Here is a 25,733-nt window from a genome sequence, read left to right on the forward strand (position 1 = left end):
TTTGGTAAAGGAGATGTATATTTATTCACTTTACAAAGAGGGCGGCATCTAGTTGCAACAGCTCCATTTATAGACAAATATATTGTACATTATACTGGTGAATGGCTCAAACCTTTACCATATTTTGCTCTTAAAAATGTGTTTATACCACTTCAGCTTCCATTAGCTGAGCAAATAGCTATCCTTGTTCTGCCACTGAGAGATTAAAAATCCGTAATAAACGTACAGCTGTGCGCTATATATTCACAAGCATTCATCTTCTCATTTCCCTGTTTTTTTCTCCCCTTTCCCTACCCAATTCAACAGTCTATCCTCGGGGTTAGCATTAAACTTATATACAACCTCAATTAAAACAAAATTAGGAACCAGTGATAGTTCTAATGTCCTTCTGAAGCACAAGAAAAGTCATTGATTTATACATATAAAAGTTTTGAGTTCAAATTTGTTAAAAAAGAAAAAGCCACTTTTAAGCCAAGTTGGCATTTATATATTGCCAAGGCGTGGCTGAATTGATGAAGGATGAGGGGAAGAAAAAGAAATTCAGTAGAATTTAAATATTACAAAAATATTTTTTTTGAAAAAATGCAGCAGGATGCCCACTTGCTATTGCTAACTGAAGCATGAAAAGAAGTATAGACCAGTTGTCTTTGATCCTTGAATATTTGAAACAAATTCAATGTAAAGCTGAACCAAGTTTACCACACAAACAGCGGTGGCAGATTTATTTCACTTGAGATACAAATGCATGTCCACATGACAGGCATAATCTGACCATGAGGTGGAAGAAATGTTTCTATAGTAAGCGCAGGGAAATAGGGCAAGAGAAGGCTGGCATGGTTAAACATTCTGGATTCAGAAATGCACAGTGCCCCACATGTGCCTTTGCACATAGGCTGTGAACAAGTCTGCACTCCCTATATGCAACTATGCATCTTTCAACAAGATGATCCAGAATTAGAGAGTTCTGATGGCCCACTTCTTTAAATTGTTAAGTTTATTTTTTTATGCTGTTATTCTTCTTCGCTTTCATTTTCTGGTTCCAAATCAGATTCACCATTGATTTCCTTTTCAACAGCCATGTCTTGTTCATCTGACTGCACCTCTTTTTCATCATCTTCATCCCAGTTTTCCTAGGGAAAAATGAACAGGAATTTTTTTAACCTTTGACACCAGAACAACTATCGTTACAAGAGAAGGGGAGAAGATCTGGTCTGACTCCACTTACATCTGAATCTTTATCAGCAATCATCTCATCATCAGACCCTTCTTCTGAGGATTCTACAAAGAGAAAGCAATCCTTTAGTCTGGAAAACAGAATTAAAGTGTCTTTGTTCAAACAAAACCCATTCTCACATGCTGCTAGACATGCTCCTCCAGCTGTGCTATTTAAACTCCAAAACTAATTCTACCGAAGACTATGTTGATCAAAACGGATCAGGTACTAATCACTTCTGTGTGATGTTACAGTAGACAAAATGCCCAAGTTGGAAGTGTACCTGCACACATACTGACACCATTACCTCGAAGTCTTGATGACTCAAACATGTAAAAGCTCCATGACTGAATCTACCTTAGCAAAAGAGTAGTTAGTACTAGAAATTTGAATGTAAAAACTAGATTCTTGCCAGTTAAATTAAGCTGCATACTGAACTTTCAATTAACTGATAGCTTAATTTGGGGAAAGGGACGAACCAACTGTAAGATGTCCCCATCATTTACCACTCACATTCCTGCCGTGAATTTCCCCAAAAAATCTCTCTACAATAGATTATCCACTACTAGATAAGCACTAGAACAGAATATAATATAAATAGTCATCAAGTATCAGCTGTCATGTGAATTCAGGAGTGGAAGTACAACTGCCATACAACACTCACCATCCTCATATACCAGCTTTGCAGTCTGATTAACCTCCGTTACATCCTGAACTGTTTCCGATGCTGCAACCTGAATGGAATTTGCACATTAGCCTTAGATGCAAACATGTATTCCAGCCTTAAAAGTCAACAAAACTCAAAACAATATAAATGAAATCTACATCAAATTTTACGTACATTCATTTTATAGATTGGAGTTTAACAGCCAAACATGTAAGAAGGACATAGAATAAATCTTTAGGAGCATCTGCTCTAAAGCAGCTCCACATCTCTTAGGCATACTCCTCTTTAAAAAAAGTTAAGTGTTAGCAGACACATTGGGCAGGAAAAGAATATTTAACATTAAGTGAGCAGGGATGTTCAGAAAAACCCACACTGAAAAATACCATCAGTGATAATTACGCAGTTAATCAGTTGTACTGCTTTCAGCATTAGCAGTGTGACTATACAGCAGCCATACTTAGTTGCTAATGACAGGTCCCATTAGACGCCATCACAACAGAAGATTAAGTCTGCACAGACTATTTCTTCCGCACATTCCATGTCATTTAGCTGGAGCTTACCTGGGTGACAAGAAGGAAGAGCCTTCCATGCAAACGAGAAAGCTTTTGTAAAGTTTTCACTCTGCTCTCCATCAATTGGTATAGCATTCCCAGTTGGGGAATAAGGTCTGGCAACTTGGGAGAAGAGAGGGATGAAGAAAAATGAAGCTGTTAGTCAATACACAAATGTCATACTTTTAAATTACAGTTTTAAGTTTTGGCCAAACAATGCTTGCTCATATTATTCTCGCCAGAAGCAAGAGCAGAGGTTTTATCACAAACATCACCTGCAGCCTAATCAATTAAGATTTAGATATGTTTAGAAGGATCATTTGCTTTCAAAACATGGCGCTTCTACTTTTACTGCTTTTCCTCTGTCACTAACGTAAATGGGTGTAGACATAAAGCTGTATAAATGGGAACTGAATATACACCACTTGTGAATGCAGGAACAGTAACATGTACAAGTTTTGATGCACAGTAATCCATTAATAGATTGGAGATCCCAGGAACAGAAGGAACTAACAGCACCCAAATGCTACTTTCCAACTGAGCAAGCATGAGGGTATCTATCACTTGTTAAGGAATGAAAGATTTGAAGCTAAAAGCTAATACATTACCCTTCCCATGCCAGCTTTGGCATACATTCATGCTATAAATCTAGTCACATCCAAGACAGGCTCAAGATTAGCGTAACAACAGCAAAACGAATTCAGTTCCAGAATATTTAACAATATAGGTTAGATTATTTTTTTACAGTTACCTAATTCTCACAGGTTTTACAAAATTTATTTCGGTTTGACTTCGGGATGGCTGTAATTATGTCATGAATGAGTAAGACAATTTCTAGCAAATGTGCAGCAATATGGCAAAGTGGTAGACATGCAGCCTTCTCCACTTTCATTTGGACACTGCCATATGTGGATAGCAGGAGACAGATTACTGAAGAAAAAATATCTATATTTAGATGGTTAAATCTAGTTTTATTTACATGTGTTAACCTTCAGCACAGTACTTACTGTGGAAAGGTAGGATGCATGTAGAGTAAAAACAGACTTCAGCCATCGAACCATTTGTGAGGCACTGGAAAAGAAAAATCAAATCAAATCAAAGACATATTGGTTGATAAACATCTATTTCATTTCTAGATGCCAAAGTAGTTCTATTAAGAGTGCTTCACCTTCATTACACAAAAAGATAAACACAGATGGAAATGTAACAGTTTGGCTATATAGACGAGATACCTATATAAGTTATTTTTTAGGAAAAGATAATACATTTAAGTAATGGAATAAAATAAGGCACGCTCAGGGGTCTGTGCTTCCAAAGTCTTTTCACAGAAGGTTCAGATAAAGATCAAAGCATGATCCTTTTCCACCTACAATGAGGGAAATCTCCCTTACAAATTAAGAACAGGGAAGATTACCTTTCCTAGTCTCATCAAAGCAACCTAGACAGCAATATAACAAGACTGAGGATTTTTGTTTGTTTCTAAACAAAGTATCAGGAAATGTCTAAAGATATCTGGTTGATAAGTAATCTGAATGAACTATACATCTGATAATGATTTTATTTTACACACTCGCCAGGTCTGAACTGTCAACATTCTGGGACTTCAGGTACCTTCTCAGGGATATATGCTCATTTCAGACATCCTTTTCCCTTTTTAATTTCACCTCATTCAGTTTGACAAAACAGTGTCTGATACAGGTTTTTACCAGTTGCAATCAGACGAGATTTTTTTTTTATTTCATGATACTATAGTTTAATTACAGTAATCAACCAACAGGTGGAGGGAGGGACAACAACTACCACATTAAAAAGTTTTCAAATAAATTAAGTTGTGGGGAACACATCTCTTACCTATATGGGTTGCCTTGCAATCTCTTCGTAAGCTAAAGGGATAAAAAACAGTCAGTAACAAGCAACAAATGCACAATGATTTTACAACCCAACATTATATTCATGCGACAGCTCCAGTACCAGAGCAGAAAAATCTCTACATATTTGAAGTTTGCTAGAATTAACAAGTGTCAGACATGCAGGCTGATAACCTCCAGAAACTGAGTTTCATTATTACAGTAAAGCTGGAACTCATAATATGTAATATATCCAGAGGAACTTCAAGGTGGCAGGAATAACTAGAACTAAATTACTTTGTTGATTTTTTTTTTTGTTTGTCACTCTGTGTATCTGCCTTGCAGAGCAGCCACTACCAAGTTAACAGGTTTATAAGTGAAGTTATCAGGCAAAGGATATTTTATAGAAAAAAATCTCAAGCTCAAGCAAGAACAGTTACGTAAGGATCTCTCCATCCATCAAGATTCTACTGCACTCAAACTGATATATGTCCTAGAGAAGAAATGCTGCACTCCATTAACATAAGTCTAAGAGTGTATTACAACACATGCTTAATGCCAGTCTAACACTCAAAAATGGGCAGCATGCAAATTTCAGCTAAGATTACTGTCACAAGTGAAATGTAATCATTTGCCATGAACTAAAGAAACTTTCTCTCCTTTTTCACAATTATTAAGATAGTATTATAACACCTAATGTTCTTCCTAACTCGCTAGTGCAGTTAGGTCAAGCTTTAGCCAGTAAGATGAGAGTATCAGAGATAAATTAAAAATTATTTCTCTACTGTACAACCATCAGTCAATTTTATTGCCAAAAGTCAAAAGATATATCCCGGAATTTCCCCAGGTAGAATAGAAGCCAAGTATTATTTGTCTGACAGTACAAGAAATACAATCTCTCCTACCTCATGCAGCAGTGGAATGACAGCATGTATAGGCATTCTGGCTACGGTGTTCTTTATTAAAGCTTCCTTTCTTGTCGTTAGCACTTTCTGTTAAAATAGAAAAATATAATCAGAGAATCATTCAGCTTTAATATGTATTTAAGCACAATTAAAAATACTTGGATTTAAATCTCCTTCTAATTCACTACCTTTGTATGCTGAGATGAAGGTAAATAGAATAAAATTTGCTATGAAGAGGACATATTTCAAGTCAGCTCCAGTTGACAAAATGAGTCACGTGATTGGCTAAACCATTCAAAACAACCTACCACTACCCCTAGTATAACCACCCTGCATTAAAAACAAAGCAGTAAAGACAAATTAAGGATAATTTCTCTTGCTATTTTCTATGCTTCATTTCTGTAAAGAAATACCTTTGACCAGTACTTTTAACAAGTAATTTCTACTCAGAATCAAATTCCTGAAAGATTTAGTTTATTGTTTCCCACTAATTCAAGTGCAGCAGTGAGCTAATCAAGTGTAACTTTTGCCATCAATATGTTTTTCAAACAATATCTACTCAATAACTCTCTAGTCAGGTCTAAGCACATATTAAGCACTTGTCCAAACTGAAGAAAATACCACTGTATTAATAACATCACTTGTAAAACAGCTAAACTGTGACACAACATATTCACCAGAAGCAGATCAACTTCAAAGTTCATGGGCTGACTTTGAAAGCAAGGTAGCTAACAGCAAAAAACTGTTATACCACTACCACCATTTATAAAATCAATGTCCGAAGCAGCAGACCAGCAAAAAGCAGCAGGGATAAACAACAGGCTGTTGATTGTTCAGCCTCTGCAATTTTCAGGAAGGCTCCCTACAAGTCTCAGCAAACAGATTAAGCACCATAGAGTGACCTTGTAACACCTACATTTAAGATGTCCGAATCGTTGCTTTCCAAGCCCTGCACCAAAAGTACCGCGAAGCTATCAGTTTGTGGAAGGCCACCTGGAGTTTTCACTTTGCTCACATCAATATCCAATGCCCCCAGACGGTCTTCAATGCTTTCCTGCCAACAGTAAACAAGAGCAATGCTGTTTCATTGTTGTTACAGTTTTTCAGCGGTTTCTCAGAGACATAAGCTGAAAGTGAAGTATCTAGCGTTCTACATCATTTTCTCCTACTCTGCTAGAAAATAACACAGTCTTCGCATACCCTTTCAAACGTGCTGAGAAAGCATAGTCAAAGGAAGTAGAAAAGACAAAGTCTTGACTGAGAAGCAGCAGTGTATCTTAACAGCAGGAGATAGTCACTTAGTTGTGCCTAAGATCTGCAGTAGCACAGCAAAACTACAGACAATGTGTACAAGGTTTGAGGAGGGAAAGGATTTTGACTGCAGAGAAATCTCATTCACACAAAGAGACGATAATATTAATTTTGCTTCCACATCAGACAAAGAAGGTTAGAGTTTAGCTAAAGGAACTGCAACTATGACACAGATTCTGGTTTCTCCATTACTGCTGTGTTATAAATAATATATATATATATATATATATATATATATATATTTAAAAGCACTTTACCTCTGCCTCTCCTGGTTTCCTTTTGCTTTTATTTTTCTCCTTTCCTGAGGGTGGAGCTTTGATGGATGCACTATGTCCCGGGATTCCAGGTACCAGAACTTTGGTGTCTGAGTTCACAACAGGCGTCTTGATCTAACAGAGAGAGATGACCATATATGCATGAATTGCTACTATCTTATCTTTCTTCAAGTTTAAGGCAGCAATTTTATTCTGAGGTTCGTACACATGGTAAAACCAGCCTGCCATAACATATTTGCTTGCAGTATATACTAAGAAAATTCTGTATTTTTAAGAACCATGAATAACTTCAAGCAATAGTCAACTCATTTTCATAAATGAACTAAAGCATAGAGTCTATGGAATCACTTTGGAATCATTTTTATTTTCAAGCTTGTTCCCTAACCCTCATTGAACACTGTTTGTTTCCAACAGCAGATATGTGGATCTTTACTAGTAATAGATACCACACACACTATCAAGCCCATGAACGACATACAGGTTAATTCATCTTCCACTGAATGGTAACAACTGCTTATAAACAGCTGCAAAATGTAGCAGTAAGAGATGGTTAGTGTCCACTTCAATCATACTCATTTTCTTTTGGGAGGAGCTCAGAGGCTGAACTCAGTAGTCTGAATCAGACTATGATCATGATACCAAACATAGAAACCTTAGATTATACTAAACATGGTATAATCCCAAACATGGGAGCTGTCTTCAATAACACAAGGAAGATTAAGTTTTAAAGGTAGTATGTTTAACAACTCAGTACACTCCTGAACCACACAGGATATACATAAGTGATTATGCTACTTCCGGAACACTTCTTAACCACAGCTCTTCTGTGGAGGCCATTTATTGACATACTTACCCAATTTATTGTACTTCGAGTCCTGTTGGTTGCCCAGTAAAGTGATACAAATATTAACTATTACAGCGAGCATACCAACATGCCAATGCTTTGGGTGAAAGTTAGATTTCATAAATAAAAACTTGATTCCATAGTCCAAGAACTTTACTGCAGAAAATCAATGACATTAAAACACTACCTACTTAGTTCAACACACTAATACCATCTTTCTCTTCACAAGGCACGCTCAGACAGCCAAGAGAAATGTGTCTTCACTGGAATTCAGAAAAAAAAGCGAAACCAAGTTGGAAGTCATCACTGCATGCCAAGGCATTCCTAAAACTTTCACTGCACTTCAACCCTGCTACCCACTGGCTCCCGCAGTGAGGAATTACCACAAAACCCCACCTAACTGATGGGGTGTCATAACCCATCGCTTAGTCAGGAATCAGAGCACCGTCTGCGTGTTTCACGTTGTATGTGTTCCAACCCCACAAGGCAGGCCTCCAAGAGGAGAGAGCACTCAGCAGTGGAATATACACCCTCTGAGCAGGGTCTTTCCCTTTCCAGCCCTGCAGACCCATTCGCAGAACACTTCAGTTCTTTACTAGCAATTCCATCACCAGTGAAACACAAAACGGACAGGGGAACAAGCATGCACAAAGGCAATGCCCTTGAAAACATACATTTATTGATAAAGAACTTGCTAACCTACCTCTTAACCCCCAAGGGACCCTGCATGAGGGAAAATAGTGTCAGGTGGCCTCAGTGGACACTGTGGCCATTTAAACTTCAAACTCCAATTCCCCAGTGCTACATCCCTGTGAGTAGGAACATGTGAAGGCCAACTCAACAAAGAGCCAAAACGACATATCCTGGAAGGCTCTAAATCATTTTATTTAGATTACAAAACAAAGGCACCCAAACTTCACCCTGAATCATTTGGGTCAAACAGGCTGTGCATAACAAACTTTAGGGGAGGGACTCATCTTGAGCAGAGAAGAAGCCAACGGACAGAGGGAATCCTCTCTATCTTAGCACATCTGCTCAGAAGAGGACTTGCTATGAGCTATGAGAGGGTAACCATGCATCAGAGCATGCTAGGAGACACAACATCCATGAAGCACACTTCATGCATACCTGCCTGAGCGCTACAGACATTTGTTACTACACTGCAGCACTGAACTGATCCATCCAGAAATCCAACCTCATTTTAAAAGAAACGAATAAATTCTATCATTTCCAAACTAAAACAAGAGCAGCTACGGGACTGTATTTCACAGAAAGCTCACCTTTGTTACAGCCACATCTGTTTTAAGTGCCAAAACTTTCTGGACATCCCTTATCAAACATACGTGGGATTCAGTGCTGTTCAAAGACTAGGATAGACAGAAATAAGAACAGTTAATATCTGAAGTTCACTCCTGTGACTCATTAAGCTACTGAAAAATGAGAAAAAACTCCAGAGATATAGCAGAGAATGATTTTTTTCTTCCACTCTAGAACAGCTGCTTTGCACATCTGTCTTTTTTTTTACCAGATCTCTATGTTCTGCAAGGAGGCTCACATACTGAACCAGTATTAAAATCAGTTTCAAGAAGCCTTTGCAATAGCCTACTCAGTAACATCTGAAATGGTAGGATGCAGTCAGCAATACTGTCAAGATATATATATTTTAACTGGAAAAAAAAATGAAAGAATACAAATCCCCCTTCAAAAGAGCTCAAGGGCAAATGCTCCTTGCTCCAGAAGAAGGGGAAGGAATAAGCTTTGTCTCACAATGCAATTCCAGAAAAATTTAGAAAAAAAAAAAAACTAGAAAATCCCTCCCACTCAGAGCAGTATTACATATTACAAAAACTCCAAAACCTCTCCAGTAAGTTTTACATACCACTCTCTCTATGATGGGCTGTAAGGTGTTACCGTACACAAGCAGCAGAGACTGTTTGTCTGTGCAAAATGCAGCTGCTAGAATAGGTACTGGTTTTGGCGTGGAGTCCTCATCGTTTCCAGGTGTTGCTATCTGGATAGTGCAGTTTGATGTTAAGGGCTTTTTGCAATAACTGTAGGGGGGAAAAAGATAAAGAAATGGAAAAATCCAACAGGTTTACCTCAAAGACTTCAATATCAGGTATAACTGAGCACCTTTCATTACAAGTCCTCAGCAAACTCAGCCACAGTTTGTCTTTTACAAATGGTTTAAGACAAGGCACATGCAGACAAAAACCTTGGCTAAAGCAATAGTTAATAGGAAAGCACAGCATAGTCCCCAGCACATAAGCTCTCCTTCTGCATGCTAGTTATTCCTCCCCTGCATCACACACCCAAAGAACTCGCATTTCCCCAAAAATGTGTCAAATAACTTAAGACAGGACCAGCTGGAATGGAACTTAGTTTTTGTACAGTTGCAAGAGCTTAAATGTTGTAGCACTGCCTTGCAATAATCTCAGACCTTTCCGAAATACATCCTCAGAATGAGTAACAACTTACCCATTTAAAATATGTTCAAATAAATGCAACTGCCCATCTCTGCACACAACTGCTAACTTCACAGGCTGAAAGAAGTCACAATGAAAGATTTTAGTTAGACTGAATGACAAACCTCCTTTAAAGTACATGAGATGGAGACTTGCTTGCACAGTTATGATTTGACTTTTTTTCCAGTAACTAAACACACTACAGATATAACTAAGTCTGTAAGGAAGGTCAAAGATATTAACACCTCAGGAACTTTTAGGACTATTAACTATTAGGAGATAAAAAAAATAATTCATGTAACTGTATTTTTACTGTATGACTAATGACCACTTCAAAATCTGAACAGTTTGGACACTATCAGAGACATGTGACCATAAGCAGCAATGTTCCAAAAACACAGCTCCCAACATGTCCAGAGGTACAGGTGCACACAAAGGGGCTGCAGCTGTAAGCATGCTTAGAAGAAGGAAACTGAGACAAAGTACTCTGATCAATTAAATAGTGTACTTTATAGAAGACTACCTCCAATATACGCAGTAAGAGGCACAACTGGAAACACTGAAAAGCATAGCATGAAATGCTGTTTTTATAAAGGAATCTAAAGGCACCAGGTAAGTGTTAAAGGCTGAAACAGTTCATGAACAGCTTTCATATGTGGACATTTTTAATAAGATGACTACTTTAAAACACTTCTACTTTAACCGAAAATCGAAGTATTACTTGATGAAACAGAGACTTTGAGAATGCATGCTACCATTACAACTCAATAGAAACTAATTAATTCAAAGTGTAGTTATACTGCCAAAGCCACATTAAATCAGAAAAAATAGTATCACAGCTCTATTTCAGTAAGAATTTTCCTGTGGCTTTTGATGCCAAGCTCTAACAAATAATTCTGATTATTAACTTGTCCTAAATAGGAAACAACTGACATTTTCATCATCACAAGCAAGACTACAGGAAAAAAAAAATAAATTTGTACTTAGTAGCTTTGCAAAATCAGTGTTTCAAACTATTATTTATAAATGCACATGTAACAAATATCCTCAAACCCATGAACTAGCTAGCATTCAGATCTCATTTCTGCATAACAGAAATCAAACTCAAACTAAACTGCTTTCTTCACACCCTAAAAGGAAATTGATAATGACAATTTAAAATCGTTGAACATATTCAGTTACAAACTACTTGGCCTACCTCTTCTTTGACTTCTGATACAGTCAAGTCAATAAAAGTTGGTTCATCTGTTACTGTGAAAGACATCACGGCATTCTTTTCTTTCCTATCTGACCTGATTTGCCTGGAGACACAAACAGCACATGTTATTTACCATAGCACAAATGGCACCCTCTGCATGTGGGAAGAAGCACACTGTTAAAGACTATAAACAGTGACTGTGATGGTATTTACCTCATCCAAAAATACCTGTGCTGTAACTACAGCTCTCAGCTTTAAGAACTTAAATGCTCTAATTCCAAGTGCAAGGTAACTCCATGTGAAATTAAGCAAGAATAAAATTTCACCTAAACCCTTCAGTAAGTTCAAAGAATAAGCAAGTCTATTACACAGCATATATTAGTGATGTAGGCAGTGACTACTGGAAGTATGCTCAGACACAGCCAAGGAAATTCATGTCTTCATTCAACAATCAGTAAGTTGAAACCACCATTTAAGAGATCATCATCGCATTTCTCCAGAGCGCCCCTTCTGCTTCATCACAGAATTGAGAACATACTTGTTGAGTCTATCCTCAACACTGACTATAAACAAAGTCAGGAAGAAGAAAAGCTTACGTACCATACACTCAATAACCGGTCATGTACAGCTCCAGACAAGAAATACAGTCCTGTAATTCCATCAAAGGGCTGATTTTCATTCATAGGTTTCATTGTGGTAAACATTAATGATGAAACTGATGTAGCATGGCCTGTGAAATGCTATTAGGAAAAAAAAGAAACTTTTTCTCAAATACTACCACAAGTAGTCATATAGCAAAGATTAAAATATCAGTTAACAACGAACATTAGGAAAGATCCAAGTATTATTAAGTCAACAAGGACATTTCAGGGTTTTGTTTGTTTTGGGTTTTTTTAAGTGTTCATAGAGCCCAGATTCTTTGCATTTTTATGTTTCAAGAAAACGTTTTCTAAACATCCAGGTAATTATCAGAATTTTAAAAGTCAAATAGGGAATAAAAGGCAAACTTAATGGGACTAGGCCCATACAAAAGAAACTGCATCTGCTTGTATTGCTGTTACTGACAAAAACACTTTTCCACTTGCTTCATCTTTTACAATGAAACTAGATTCATAGTTTCATTTTCAGCTGTTAAGATGAGCAAACAGGTCTGCTGACTTACTACAGCTGTTCAAACCTATCTAGCCCCACCCCCTAAAAAAATCAGTTCTTCAATTCTGCTTTTGCAAATCGTGTTTTCAGCCATCACAGGATGCAGACATACACACTAGTTGCCATGTGCCAGCAAGAAAACAGGTTGGCTCCGCAAAGACTTGCTTACCCATAGCAAGTACCAGGAGAGATCCCTAAAGACCAGTTATTTCCTATCTACCAGCAGGCAACAGAGCACAGCTGCACTTACGAGACAGTCAAAACATAGTAACTTGCTCATGTGCAAGCCCTACACAGGGAATCAGGATTTTGCTCCTATGCTTTCCAAATGTTTAAACAGCAAAACTAAGAATGCCACCAGTTACGTGAAGTTTAGCAAAGAAACCCAGTGGATTTAAAGAGAGACTTATCTGCTTAGAGAGACAAACCTCTGTCAGCAGCAAAGTAATACTGTAGTGCACTGTGTGCCTCTGCTAGCACAGCATCAGAAAAGGACCCAGTGGGGAGGTTAAAAAAAATAATAAAAAATAAAAAAAAAAGGCACCTAACTTTATACTAGAGGTTTGAGAAAGGGTGCTGGTAGCATGCTCAGACACAGCCAAGGAATTTAACGTCCTCATTCAACTGTCAGCAAGTTGAAACCACAGTTGAGGGTATCATCACAGCAACTACTTCCAGCAATCCCAAAGCTGTCAATTGTCTATTCACATCCAAAAAAAGCATCAGATGTCCTATAAGCAAGCACTCTGTACATAATGCCACAAAGAAAAAGGCATTCTTTTTACATTTATTTAACAAAGTTACTTACTCTGTAGACTTCTTTGGTCTCCAGGTCCCACAGCTTTATGGTTCTACCAGCTGACAGTAGCATCTTCCCATCTGGACTGATGCATAATGAGCTGACACTGCTGTTGTCTGCTTTCCACTTACTAGAATTTGGATGAAGGATTTTGCACAAAGGGAGAAAGATGGAGAAACAAAAGAAAATATTCATTAGCATCATTTCAAAACGTACATCATCCATGTTAAAAGGATGATTTTAAAAAAATATAAGAAGCTGAAGATGAGATCAAAGCTTTTCTGTTTCTGCTCTTCTCCCTGCTCTTTACACATGAATGGCTATTCATCAAATATAGAGATGTTCAATACTGAACAACTGTTCATATTTCCCTAACATTTGCCTATTCTGTGACTGTAAAAGATTCTAGCATGACCCCTCAAAGTTCTCTGCTACCCAAAATAGAGCAATATGAGCTATATCACTTAAAGACATCTCTTCGCACTATAATCTAAAAAGCATATATCAATTTATCAGAAGAGACAGCTCTGAATACTAAAATCCACAATTTAGGGCTTACTAAATCCCTGGTTTTGCTTCCAAATCTGTCATTGATACTGACAATAATAAACTTGGCCTCATTAATAGTCTATGACGTCCATGGTTCAAAGCACTACAAAAAAAAACAAACAAAAACGCTGTCATGAAATGCTTGTATCTGCTTAGAAAGAGTGTGTACTATATGTTTTTCACAGGGAAAGCATTAACACAAACCCTTTATAAGACATATCCCGCAACTCATCACAATCTGGTTTGCTGCTGCTGCTCTACAACATTTCCATACATTTTTCACATGCTTGGGCAACATCTCTCTTCTTTCTTCCAGAACAGAACGTGTTACTTATTGTATCGCCATGTATTGTACCACCACTGATTCACAAAAGCAAAAAGTTTTTGCTGTCTACAAACTTCACAAACAACATTATATCTTACACAGATTCCCACAAAATTTTGTATTCTCTTCCAAAGAGGAAAATATTAAGAGAACTTCAAACCTAGCTCTGTTTAATGAGGTGAATACAAGAAGTTAGTTTTAAATTTACTAAAAAAAATAAGTCTAAATTAGATTATTCTTAATCTAAAGAATGTAAATCACAGCAAAATCTTTAAGTTTTGCTTAGGATATTCTTGATATAATTTTACAGAAAAACAAATTTTCAATAGGGCATCATGTAGCAAGCAGCTGCATCATGAGATGCACAGAGTGCATCTAAGTGCTCACAGCGTATTTGAGATGTGAAAAAAAATTACCAACGAAATAAAACAAAAATAATCATCCATAATGCATAGAGATTAGACAGGTAAGGGGGCACCACAGTTGAAAGAACCAATGCACATGCCAACATACATTTCAATTTCTTACAAAGATAGCTGTGAAAATTGGCTGTTCTTCTGTTTCTGAATTTCATTTCAATAAAAACATCATCATAAAGTATATCCTCTCAAGAAGTTATTGAAACAGCAACTAGTAGAAATACAGAGTCCATACTCATATCCATGGATTTTTTTAATCTTTTTTTTTTTTAAGATCAGTTAAATGTAACAACTGATATGCCTAAAAAGGCATTCAGATCAAAAAAATTTCAAAGTTAAAGGCATCGAATGTTCATAGGTACAAGCCCCATGAGGATGTAAGAACATTCAAGAGCAAAAATGGCAGTGTGGTTTAGAAATACTTATGAGTAATAGAAGATGCCTAAGAGCCTGCTTTCCTTTTGCAGCCTTCCTCTCTCCAATACCTTAATTTGCCTCCTCCTGTATATTAACAACAACTTCCCCCAAAACATGTACCTCTAACAGTGATTCCAATCTGTGCACCACAGATCTCCTAGAGTGGTTATATGGACTATTTCTACAGTAATTTAAGAAGTTAAGCCTATAGTCACGTGGTTTCAATTCTTCATCTAGCAGTCCCTCCCTCTGCTGGAAGATGCTTAGCAGTTTACAAATCAAAATCTAGTACCACTTCTCTACCCCAAAAGCAACCATCCTGAGTTCCCTGTAGAATACATAAGGATTGATCTTCCAGGTACTCATAAGTATTAAAGAATGCAGATAATCTGAGGCACATTAGGCTCAAACAGCTATGCTGAGTGCCTTATTTCTCCTGCTCCTGTTAATATGGCTGACATTGGAAAGAATTATTCTTCTACTCTTTTCAATTTCAGTAACCTCATATACGACTTGTAACATCAACAGAGAAAAGTTTTCAGGTAAAAGCATTATATTAGATTGCTGGTGTGCCTTTTATTTACATACTCTAGTAACGATGTTTTGTTGTCCTACAATGTCTATAATTTCTTTTTATATGTTCAATCTTCATGTCAAATGTAAGAGTATTTATCAGCATTTTCCTAACAGTTACTACGCTACAACAGAACCTGAGTACTCTCACAAAGTAGTTATCATTACATTCAACCTTTCAGCAGAGTTTCTAGAGGTGATGTTCTCAATTCAATGGAAAAGGGAAGACTTCAGTAGGAGTAGATGCAAAAAAAAGATGGGAAAAAAGGGAAAGATAGCACCTATGTGGCAAACTGGAGTAAAAGCAAGTTTGCCAATAGGCTACTAATCTAGTAAAGAAGGGACTGAGCTAGGTTTGCTGTGAAGGCACAAAACTGTGGGACAGAGGGAAGCATCCAGGAAAAAGCATGATAGGAAAGATTCTCAGATTTACCCTGAGAAATCAGCATGACAGGGGCCCACCTCAAGTGCCTGTACACAAACACACAGCATAGGAAACAAACAGGAGGAATTAGATGCCTGTGTGCAACTTCAGTGCTTTGATCTCAGTGGGATCAAAGAAGAACAGCAAAATAGCTTGAAAGATGGACTCAGAACACTGACTTTCAGAAAGCCTCTTTAGGAAGGATGGGCCAGGAAGGCAAGCAGTTCCACTCTGCACAAAAGGGTAGCTCAAATGCACGGAGCTTTGCTTTGGAACAGGCAAAAAGCTGGTTGAGAACTTACTGGTAAGGATCAGAAGAGACCAGCAAGGGCAATGTGGTAGGCATCTGCTACATATTACCTAACCAAAAAGAAATAGATAAATCCTCCCAGTCCCAGGTCCTGGATTCAATCACCCCAACATCTGGTGGAAGGGCAACACAGGAGAGCACAAGCAATCCTGGAGACTTCTGGTAAACGCTGAGGACAACTTCTTGATGCAAATGACTGACAACCAGACTAAGAGAGGTGCTTTACAGGACCAATTACTTAAAAAGGAGGGAGAATGGGTTAGGAATACGATGATTGAGGACAACTTAGCTTAGCTAGAACAAGCATCTTAAATGGAATTTAAGATCCAGAGAAAAATCATGAAGATAAATAGCAGAATTACAACCCTGGACTTCAGGAGAGGAGACTACAACTTGTCCAGGGAACTGGCTGGCAGGATCCCACCGGAGATTGCTCTGAAGAATAAAGGGACACAGTAAAGTTTGCTGATCTTCTTGTGCTTTGAGGAGGTTATCCCAGAACCGTCCATTCAGATGTGCAGAAAGTCACTAGATACTGCAGAAGCTGGTTTGGCCAAATGGGTAACTCCTGACTGAGCTCAAATACAAAAAAAGAAGTATAGAGAAAGTGAAAGTGAGAATGAGTTATGCAGAGAAATATAAGAAGATAGCCCAGGCATGCAGGGACAGGATTAGGAAAAAACAAAGCTCAACAGGTGTTCCAACAAGCAGCAAACACAAGGGCCAACAAAAAGGGCATCTACTGGCACATCAGCAGCAGTAACATTGTAACTGCATAAGGTGTGGGTCTGTTACAGAATAATACAAGGAACCCTTTCAGATTGAAGAAAAGCACAAAGCATTGAACAGGACGGTCCGCTATATCAGGCCTCCTGTTATCCTGAGCTTAGCAACAGAGTCTGAGGGAGTAAAGCATTACCCACAGTAAAGGAAGACCAAGTTAGGGACCACCAAAGCAAACCTGACATACACAGCATGAGACTCAATGGGATGCGCCCAGAAGCACTGAGGCAATGCTATTACAAATCCACTCTATCATCTTTGGCTGCAAAGATCAGGAGAGATTGCTGATGACTTTAAAAAAAAAAAAAAGGCAAATGTCACATCTGCAAGAATAAGGATCCAGGAAACAACAGGGAAGACATTTCCAGGCTCATAAAGGTCAAAAAGGTGACTTGGAAGCGCCAGCATAGATTTACCAAGAAGAAATCATGCTGGATCAACTTGATTGCCTTCTTAATGAGACAGCTGGCTTGGTGGATAAGGGGAGAGTAGTGTGTGTCATTTAGCTCGATTTTAACAAGGCTTTCAACAGAGTCTCCCACAATACCATCATAGCCAGATTACAGGTATACTGACTGAGTGGATAAGACTCCAAGGTGTACTGAAAACTGGCTGAATCATCCAGCTCAAATAGCTCTGGGTCACTGGTACGAAGTCCAGCTGGTGGCCAGTTACTAGTGTTATTCCTTAAGGATATTCCAATACTGTTTAACATCTTCAGTAATCACCCAGGTCTTAACATTAATACCTGTAACAAGTTCATAGACAGTACCAAACTGGAAAGTGCCACTGATAAACTGGATGGCAAAGCTGCTATTCATGAGCATTTCAGTAGGCTGCAGCCATGGGCTATCAGAAATCTCATGAAGTTCAACACAGAAAAAATTTAAGTCCTGAAAATGAGATAAGAAGTCCATTACAGGCTGAGGTCAAACAGCTAGAAATCAGCTTTGCTGAAGAGGAGCTGGAGGTCTGCACAGACAAGTTGAACATAAGTTTGCAGTGAGCCCTTGCAGCAATGAAATCAACTGCATATTGGGCTGCAATAGCTAGAGGGTAGCTAGCAGGTCAAGAGAAAGGATTCCTCTCTTCTGCAGTACTTTTGAGACACATGAGCACTGTGTCCAGTTCTGGGCTGTACAATAAAGTCACTGACATAGAGCAAACCCAGTCGAAGCCTACTAAGAAGGTTTAGGGGCTACAGAACGTGACATAAGAAGAAAGGGTGCAGTAGCTAGGTTTGTTCAACCCTAAGAGAAAACGAAGGGAAGATCTTACAGCCCCTGTCAAGGTCTTCATACAACCTATGGATGCATCTCCTTCCTAGTGAAAATGGAAGAGGCTATTGATAGTAGACTGTCTGCAGTGCCCACCTCACATCTTTAACACTACTGCCAGAGCTCCAGCAACAATAACTGAACAGTGGAAAATTTTAGGAAAAAGTAACAAGCGTAAGAAAAGAGTCAAGGTGCTATCACATACTAAGCATTTTACTAAGGTAGAGATAACCAGGATCACTAAGACAAATCTTAGTTTCTTCTTTTGAGTTTTAAAAGAGTTTACCTTACTACAGAAGAAAATAAATACCCACCCCAAACATCTTGTTATTCTGCACTAAGTTCTGTTTTGTCCAATGGTACTTTACAAGTACCAGCCTGCTCAGACAGCCAAGTGGAAACTGTCCGCATTGCACATCAGTAGCAAGCGAAACCAAGTGGGTATCATCACAGCAAGGCATTTCAAAACAAAGCTAGGTGCATGTAACAGTTTCAAGTTGAATGAGATATTCTAGCACCTGTTCCCCAACTCTTCCAAGCGTATTTTCTAGAAGTTATATTTTTCAGTGTCACAGAAGTGTCCCATTAAAAGTTAGCATTAACGGACCTGAGTTTCTCTTAGCAGTTACTCATTTCATCCAGTTTTTCCAATATCCAAAGAAAGAAATCACACTGCGAAATTATACTCTTTTATTCCTTAATAAAACCACTTCCAAGCCCTTGGAAATTTAACAGCCAACAGTCAGTCTTGTATGCTGGGGACAAAGTTACCAGCAGCTGCTAGCATGAAGCCTGCATAGCAGAGCGCAGCATTTCCAACAGGACCTCATCAAAACCTGTGAAGGAGGTAATAAAGAAAGAAAAGCACCAACGAATTTCACTGAAAATAAGCATCACTCACCACTTCACTTTGCAGGTCTGTGTGTTCCATTCCACAATGTGTTTGTCCTCTGAACAGCTATATAAGGAACAGTTGTCCTGATGCCACCTCACACAATTTACTTTATTGTCATGGCCACCATCCTACAAAAGGCGAAAAGAGGTCATTAACGAATACATGCAGAAGCTTCGACTACTGAGTCTTCCAGACACCACTACATTAAACAAGCTTGCGGAAACCAAATTCAAATCATTGGAAACTTGAAGAGGGACAGCACATAACTTTTCTTTTGGTTTTAAACAGTTAAATACACTTCTGTGTAGAGATTAAGGGGTGAAATATTTATTTAAATTGCTTCTTGTTCTACTCTTTAAAGTTATCAAAAAATTGTCCTGCCCAGTATTGATAAACAAATATTCAATCAAAGCTGTCTAACAGCATGAAATTGTTCAGAGAAAAGGCTAACACTTGTGTATTGCTGACAGTCATCTAAGCACCTCTTTGCTTAAGTGAGCTCAGAGATGGGTAACCTTCCCTTTGCACCAGTCTTGGGAGGAGTAAGCCACCACCCAATCAAAAGGGCAAAAGGGCATCACCCACATCTCTTAAGAAACAATCAAAATGTCTGCAGCTCAAACATACTCTTTTATCGTTTATCAAAATATATCCTGCAGTGTATAAAATTTCTCTATCTGAAGCTGCACCAGTCAGCTTGGACTCCTCCCAAAAAGTCGTCTTCCCAAAAATCAGCTTTGAGCAAGATGAAAATAAATCATAGCAAGGCATTCTGTTTAATAAAGAAGGCTAAGACTGACTGCTCTTATTCCAGTGGGAATAATATTTTGATTCCAACTATCCATAAAATAGAACAAACTAAATACAATCCACTACCCTGCTGTTACAGAAGAACAGCCAATATTTTCACAAACTGAACAAAATCATAAATTTTAATGTGAAACGTTTTTACTTTGTTCATACTTATCAGCTACAAAAGCAACTTTTCAATGAAATAGGAGTTAATATTGGTTAACTAGTGTCACTTGGATGCATTGTGATTTTAAAAAGTCATTTACTTCTCTTAATGTACATTTATCAGCATATATGCATCTAACAGAAGGTAAGAGAATGCAAAATGTTTCATATAAGCACTTCATAGAATCACTCTCACAGATTTCTATTGCTTGTTACACAACTCAAGACTAAACAAATCACTTAGGACTAAGATGGAAGTTATCAATGAGAAAGACAAGTCCTGAAAAGCAGAATATCTCATCCGAGAAAGATCATGTACTGAGAGGGGCCTAAAAGCTTCCACAAAGGAGTTAAGCTTGCATCTGCACAGAAGATTCCATCAGTGTGACATCTTCACATGAGTCCATGAAAGCTTCAGTCCTGGCTTCTTTCCCCATAACACTGCACATGCACTTGCGGTACAACACTCCCTTGGAGGACTTAGCTGCCCACCTATGCATTCCATCATTACCATTGTTTCTAAAGTAAAATAAGAAATTCATGTATACTTCTAAGATACTGCACTAACTTCAAAACCAGTGTTTCTCAGTGTGTATGTACTGCCAACAACAGAAGCACTATTCCAAGATTCCCAATCACCTGAATGATTACATTACTTTTATACTGGTTTTAAACATACTGACAGTATGTCAGCAGTACATATTGACTGAAATCATTACTGTTTGGCAAGTGATGTAAAATACATTACTTACTAGTTTGCTCTGTAGTTCTCCTTTTACTGTGCTATACAACAAAATGCTACCAACTGCTGTGCCAATAGCTAGGATATCTAATTGCTTGTCCACTTCTGTAACTTCAGACTTCCGTTTTTTCCTCTGTGGACCATCCTGAAAAAGTAAAAAGGAAAACAAAAAAAGAAACAAATTAGTCTCACCAGCTACTAATATTACAGCAGAGGAAAATTTCTGTATTAGAGCAGAGGAAAACTTCTGTAAGCTTCAGGTGCTGTCACCAAGTGCAAGCTCTGATAAGGTGCAGTGACTAAGACACTTGTACACTGAAGTGCAGAACAACCTAAAGAGACTCATCTTGTACAAAGTAATGAAGCTTCTATGAGTCACTTGGGAATATCTAAAGGAGAACACTGTACTAGCCTAGTGACCACGTATACAAGCGAAAAACTCACTCAAGTTTTTCACAGAGTTAATCTTTACTTCTGCCTCTGAAAAGCTAACTAGATCAGAATATTTCAACTCCAAAATTGAAGGGTTTGTTAGTTTTACCAAGAAATTATTAGTTTACACTATCTTAGAAGTTATTCACACCAGTTTTGCAAATCCTAAATATTCATAATGTCTCTTAAAAAAGAAAGTACTAAACCACTTTGCAGAGGAAAGCACCTAGAACCTGTAGCCAAGTGATTTACCCAGGTCCTGAAGCTGGTATCACAAGTTCTCCCATAATTGGGTGATCCTTAAGTCTTTACCCTCTTCCTTTGAGAGTGCAACTAACCACCTTATGAATGAGTTTCACTTAATCTTTCTTAATCAAAAGAGTGCAAATATAGCATATCACTGGGAAGGGAAGAAGGAATAAGACTGGTGCTTGAGCAAGCCATAGCTAAGAAACCACTAAATTTATTCTCACTGAATTAATCTCAAATAACTAATCACAAAAACACTTTAGAAGAAGATGATATCCCCAAAGCTGTCAGTTTAGTTTTTAAATTGGCCTTTAGTAAGCCTCCTTACATATTTATGTCACAACCAACAATCCTACCAGATTAAAAAAAGAAACACCATACATGATTAATGCTTCCTCAACAGAATAGATCTATTTGCACCAACAAACAACCAGAAGAAATCAAAACATATCATACAGACATAAAATATGAGCAACCAGCTCAGCATTAGCTCCATGTGGTGTACCTACCTGCCATATAATAGACATACTACTCAACAATTTTTACCCAGGCCCATATATATAATTACAATCAAGTTCTGGAAGCTTTCACCTTGGCTCAGATTTAAAATTTTAACAGTGCAGGATATGTACTTTGGTTCTTTGAAGAAATGGGAGCTTCTCCTGTGTATTCAACACACATACATAGGCAAAGTTTTCCAAAAGAAAATGTGTTTCATTTTAAACCAATAAATAAAAAAGGTGCCCTATAACTATTTTTATACCAAAAGCAAGCTCTGGAGAAAGGAGAGGACACTGTTTTTTGCAAGTATTTGTTTAGACTTCATCTTTCCTGGGAAAGGAAAAGTGTTTATGAAACACAGCGAAAACATAGGCGCTGAGGAAGCATTGCAGTTGCAAAGCATAACCAAGTAAATCAATCAGGTTTTAAGATAATATATGATAAAAGACTCAAGTATTAAATAATCTAGTTAAATTTTTGGCAGCAATGCCAGCTGAGCCACCCTGAAATAGTTTTTTGACTTGCAAAGACAAGGACCACATAAGCCAGTGGAGATGCAAGTACAGTTTTTCTGATACTTTTCAAATCTCTTCAGTTTTATTAGTTACTCCTCCCACCTCCCCACACCCTTTTTCAAAGCTAAAACACAAACAAGAACAGATTTTCTCTTCTTCCTTTACAATCAGGCTTATAACTAATTTTCATTCACTCTCCTCTCATTTTCATTTGTTATAACTGACTTCTCTTGATACAATACAAAAGGTATCATCACATAGCAATAAAATCATAGGGAAGTCCACAGATTTCCAAAGTCAAGGAGAAAGCTAGGGGCAGTGAAAGTTTTTCAAAAGACTTTTTTTTACATCCTATTTCTTTATTGACCAGCCTTCATCAGCATTATTAATGAGGTATTTTGTCACAAAATTTTGCTTCAAAGAACTACCAATGGGAAATTCAGACATCAGTTGGTGTTGGAAATGTCTAAAAAAATACAGTCTAAGAACTAAGAAATGAATCAAACTCCTTTCTCAACCCACATTAGACAGTGCTCAGACAGGCTTCTTGCAAACTTGCAGTAGAGATCCACGTGAAACTCACTTGTAGATCAGGGCCTTCAATAAAAAAAACATCCTGCTTTCATGGATAGGACATGGGAGCTTAACTATGCCAACTATCAGTTGCTTTTGAATTTTCAGATTTGTTGGAACCTAAGTATTTAGAATTCCTTCAACTTTCACTGAAAAGTACAGTATTTTAATTAGTAATAAAGATTAAAAATAAATTAAAGGAATCACATACACAGTCTTTCTTGAGTACTTGTCCCACACCACAAGAAACCACATCCCTGCTGCTCAGATGTGAAGTGAAGTATCTAAAATACTGTAGTGGGGACAGCCCTGAAGAGTTGAAGATGACAGAGCAGTTATCACAAAGAAACTCGAGGAAGCTATTTTGAAAGTCTAGTTGACCATGCACTGTTGCACAAGGCACCAACTCATGGAAGGGGAGATAGTGAACACGACATGTAGAAAGCACTCACAGTACTAAAGCATGCATGCCAGCAATGTCCCAGTAAGCCACCACACTGCCAGCAATTCCAGACCCTGGAGTACAAAACTTCATTTCTAATATTCCCTTCTAAAAACATGGTCTTCATTAACATGGCAGGAATCCAAACATACTTAGTTTAGGTGCAGCTTGGCCAAACACTGTTTCTAGATAGCTACTGGTAGTGTTACTGCTGAACACCAGATATCAGCACCAGCTACAGAGATGCCAACTCTCCAGCAAAAATAGAAAAAAGACTAAACAGTGTTAGGAAAAAAAATGTATATACGTATTTATTAGACTCATCATAGCTTTAGTTCTTCAGCTCAGTCTGAGGATAAACCAACGAGTTATGAAAGTATGTACCAACTTTCAGGCAGTTGAAAGCGTTCACACTACTTAGATGATAAAGAAGACTGGAACACAGCCAGATGTTGTCTGATGAAGTCCCTTCTTCAGGCAACCCTACAAAGAAGTTAAATTGCAGTATCTGTGGCTCTCTAGAAAGACATTAGTAATTTTCAGAAGTCATTCAAACCTTCTGATCTTACATATTGTGTTTACCTAGCGCACCACAACAGTTTACTAGATTAGATTTTGAAGGTGTATTACAGACTGTATAGATTAGTCCCTTTTCATATGCAGGTTTCCATTTTTACACAAGAAAGAAGGCAGAAGAACCTACACAGCCTTCCAATTAATTAGTGCACATATCCTTCCCCTTACTCCCTTCAAAGTTACATTACAAACAAGTCAAAGGTCAATACAAAACTAACGCACTCCACTACACACTTCAGGTGCCCTTCTTAAAGTTCAGAGATAGAGCAGCCGAACTCAATGCAGCTTCCTCACACCGGTCATCCATGAGTCTTCCCTCACGCTAGTCACCAGGGCATTAAACACTTCAAAACACTTGTTATGGTACTTCCAATATACTCGATTGTGTATATACCAGAACGTATTTAAGGAACCCTCAGTCACAGCACTTCTGATGACAAAGGGCAGATCGTGCACAGACAGGCTCACGCAAACGTGCAGGAGATCCGTGCGAAACTCGCTTGCAGATCCGGACCTTCAATATAAGGACATTCAGCTTAAGAACACGAGAAGGCCCGATGCCCCCCTACCCTGTGGATGTGCCAGGCTCGGGAAAGGGCAGGTTCCGGCTGAGGGCAGCAAGGCTGCTTCAACGCGAATGGGCTCAAACGGCACCTCACTGAGCTACTCCGCGGGGATCTCCAGGCTCGCTTCGGTCCGCGCTAACCGAACCGAACCGAACCCGGGTGGCGACCGCCCGAGCCGGCTGACCGCGCCGTGCCCCGAACCCGCGCTACCGAGCGGCTCCGCGCGGCGCCCCGCTGCCGCGGAAGCCGCCGCACAAAGCACGCGAGCCCCGCGCCGCCGCCGCGCTCCCCGCGCCCCCGGGGGCCCGCCGCGCCCGCCCGCCCCCGCGCCGCAGCTCTGGGAAGCCCCGGCGCCCGCCGCGGGGCCCTCCCGGCGCCGAGCCGCGCTGCGCCGCGCCGCCACATGGCGCCCGGAGGGCGGAGCGCGGCCACGCGGGCGGCCCCGGCGCCGCGGCCCGGCGCTGCGGCCCGGCCGCGCCGTACCTTGGAGGGGGGCTGCCGGCCGCCCGGCGGCGCCCAGGCCAGGCAGGTGCAGGCGGCGCTGAGGTGCGCGGAGGGCACGTACTCGTGCTGCAGGCGGCTGCCCGCCGTCTCCCACACGCGCAGCCGCCCATCCGCGCCGCACACGGCCAGCGCGCGGCGGTCGCCGGGGGAGAAGGCGCACGGGGCCGCCGCCGCCCCGCCGCACGCCGCCGCCGCCGCCATGGCGCTCCCGGCCCGGCCCTCGGCTCCGCGCCGCTCCGCGCCCCGCCGCGCCGGCGCACCAGCGGCCACGTGCTCGCGCCCCGCGCACGCGCGGCCCTGCCCCGCCCCGTCACCCCGCCGCGCCGCGCCGCGCGCCGGAAGTGACGGTTACGGCACCGCGCCGGAAGTGTGGCGCTGTGGGGGAGGGTGGGGGAGCCATGCTGCGGGTCGCGGGAGCTGCTGCTGCCGCCGGCCGGGCGCCGCCGCCGCCCCCCGCCGCTGGCGGCTGCGGCGGGG

The 25,733-nt window shown here is 39.7% G+C and overlaps 1 protein-coding gene and 4 non-coding genes across 5 annotated transcripts; all 5 read right to left on the reverse strand.

Annotated features, from left to right (window-relative positions):
- WDR43 (WD repeat domain 43) lies at positions 1-25,457 on the reverse strand. The gene is made up of 18 exons (XM_062573547.1): positions 25,236-25,457; positions 20,909-21,043; positions 19,206-19,327; positions 13,237-13,357; positions 11,877-12,016; positions 11,277-11,379; positions 10,092-10,156; positions 9,493-9,664; positions 8,894-8,980; positions 6,752-6,883; positions 6,100-6,237; positions 5,184-5,270; positions 4,283-4,314; positions 3,439-3,502; positions 2,441-2,554; positions 1,878-1,947; positions 1,226-1,278; positions 1-1,130 (listed from the first exon to the last, which is right to left on the reverse strand). Exons 1-18 carry the CDS (start codon positions 25,455-25,457, stop codon positions 1,011-1,013), a joined length of 1,977 nt encoding a protein of 658 aa, XP_062429531.1. The 3' UTR covers positions 1-1,010.
- Positions 7,845-7,925, reverse strand: LOC134139353 (small nucleolar RNA SNORD53/SNORD92). The gene has a single exon (XR_009958132.1). It is a non-coding gene; the product is annotated as a small nucleolar RNA SNORD53/SNORD92 (small nucleolar RNA).
- On the reverse strand, positions 11,685-11,768 carry LOC134139357 (small nucleolar RNA SNORD53/SNORD92). The gene has a single exon (XR_009958135.1). It is a non-coding gene; the product is annotated as a small nucleolar RNA SNORD53/SNORD92 (small nucleolar RNA).
- Positions 13,013-13,096, reverse strand: LOC134139356 (small nucleolar RNA SNORD53/SNORD92). Its single transcript, XR_009958134.1, has one exon. It is a non-coding gene; the product is annotated as a small nucleolar RNA SNORD53/SNORD92 (small nucleolar RNA).
- On the reverse strand, positions 18,683-18,760 carry LOC134139355 (small nucleolar RNA SNORD53/SNORD92). The gene has a single exon (XR_009958133.1). It is a non-coding gene; the product is annotated as a small nucleolar RNA SNORD53/SNORD92 (small nucleolar RNA).
- Positions 25,458-25,733: the final 276 nt, after the last annotated feature.

The sequence above is a fragment of the Rhea pennata genome, chromosome 3 (genome assembly GCF_028389875.1).
Source record: "Rhea pennata isolate bPtePen1 chromosome 3, bPtePen1.pri, whole genome shotgun sequence".
Classification (NCBI taxonomy): Eukaryota; Metazoa; Chordata; class Aves; order Rheiformes; family Rheidae; genus Rhea; species Rhea pennata.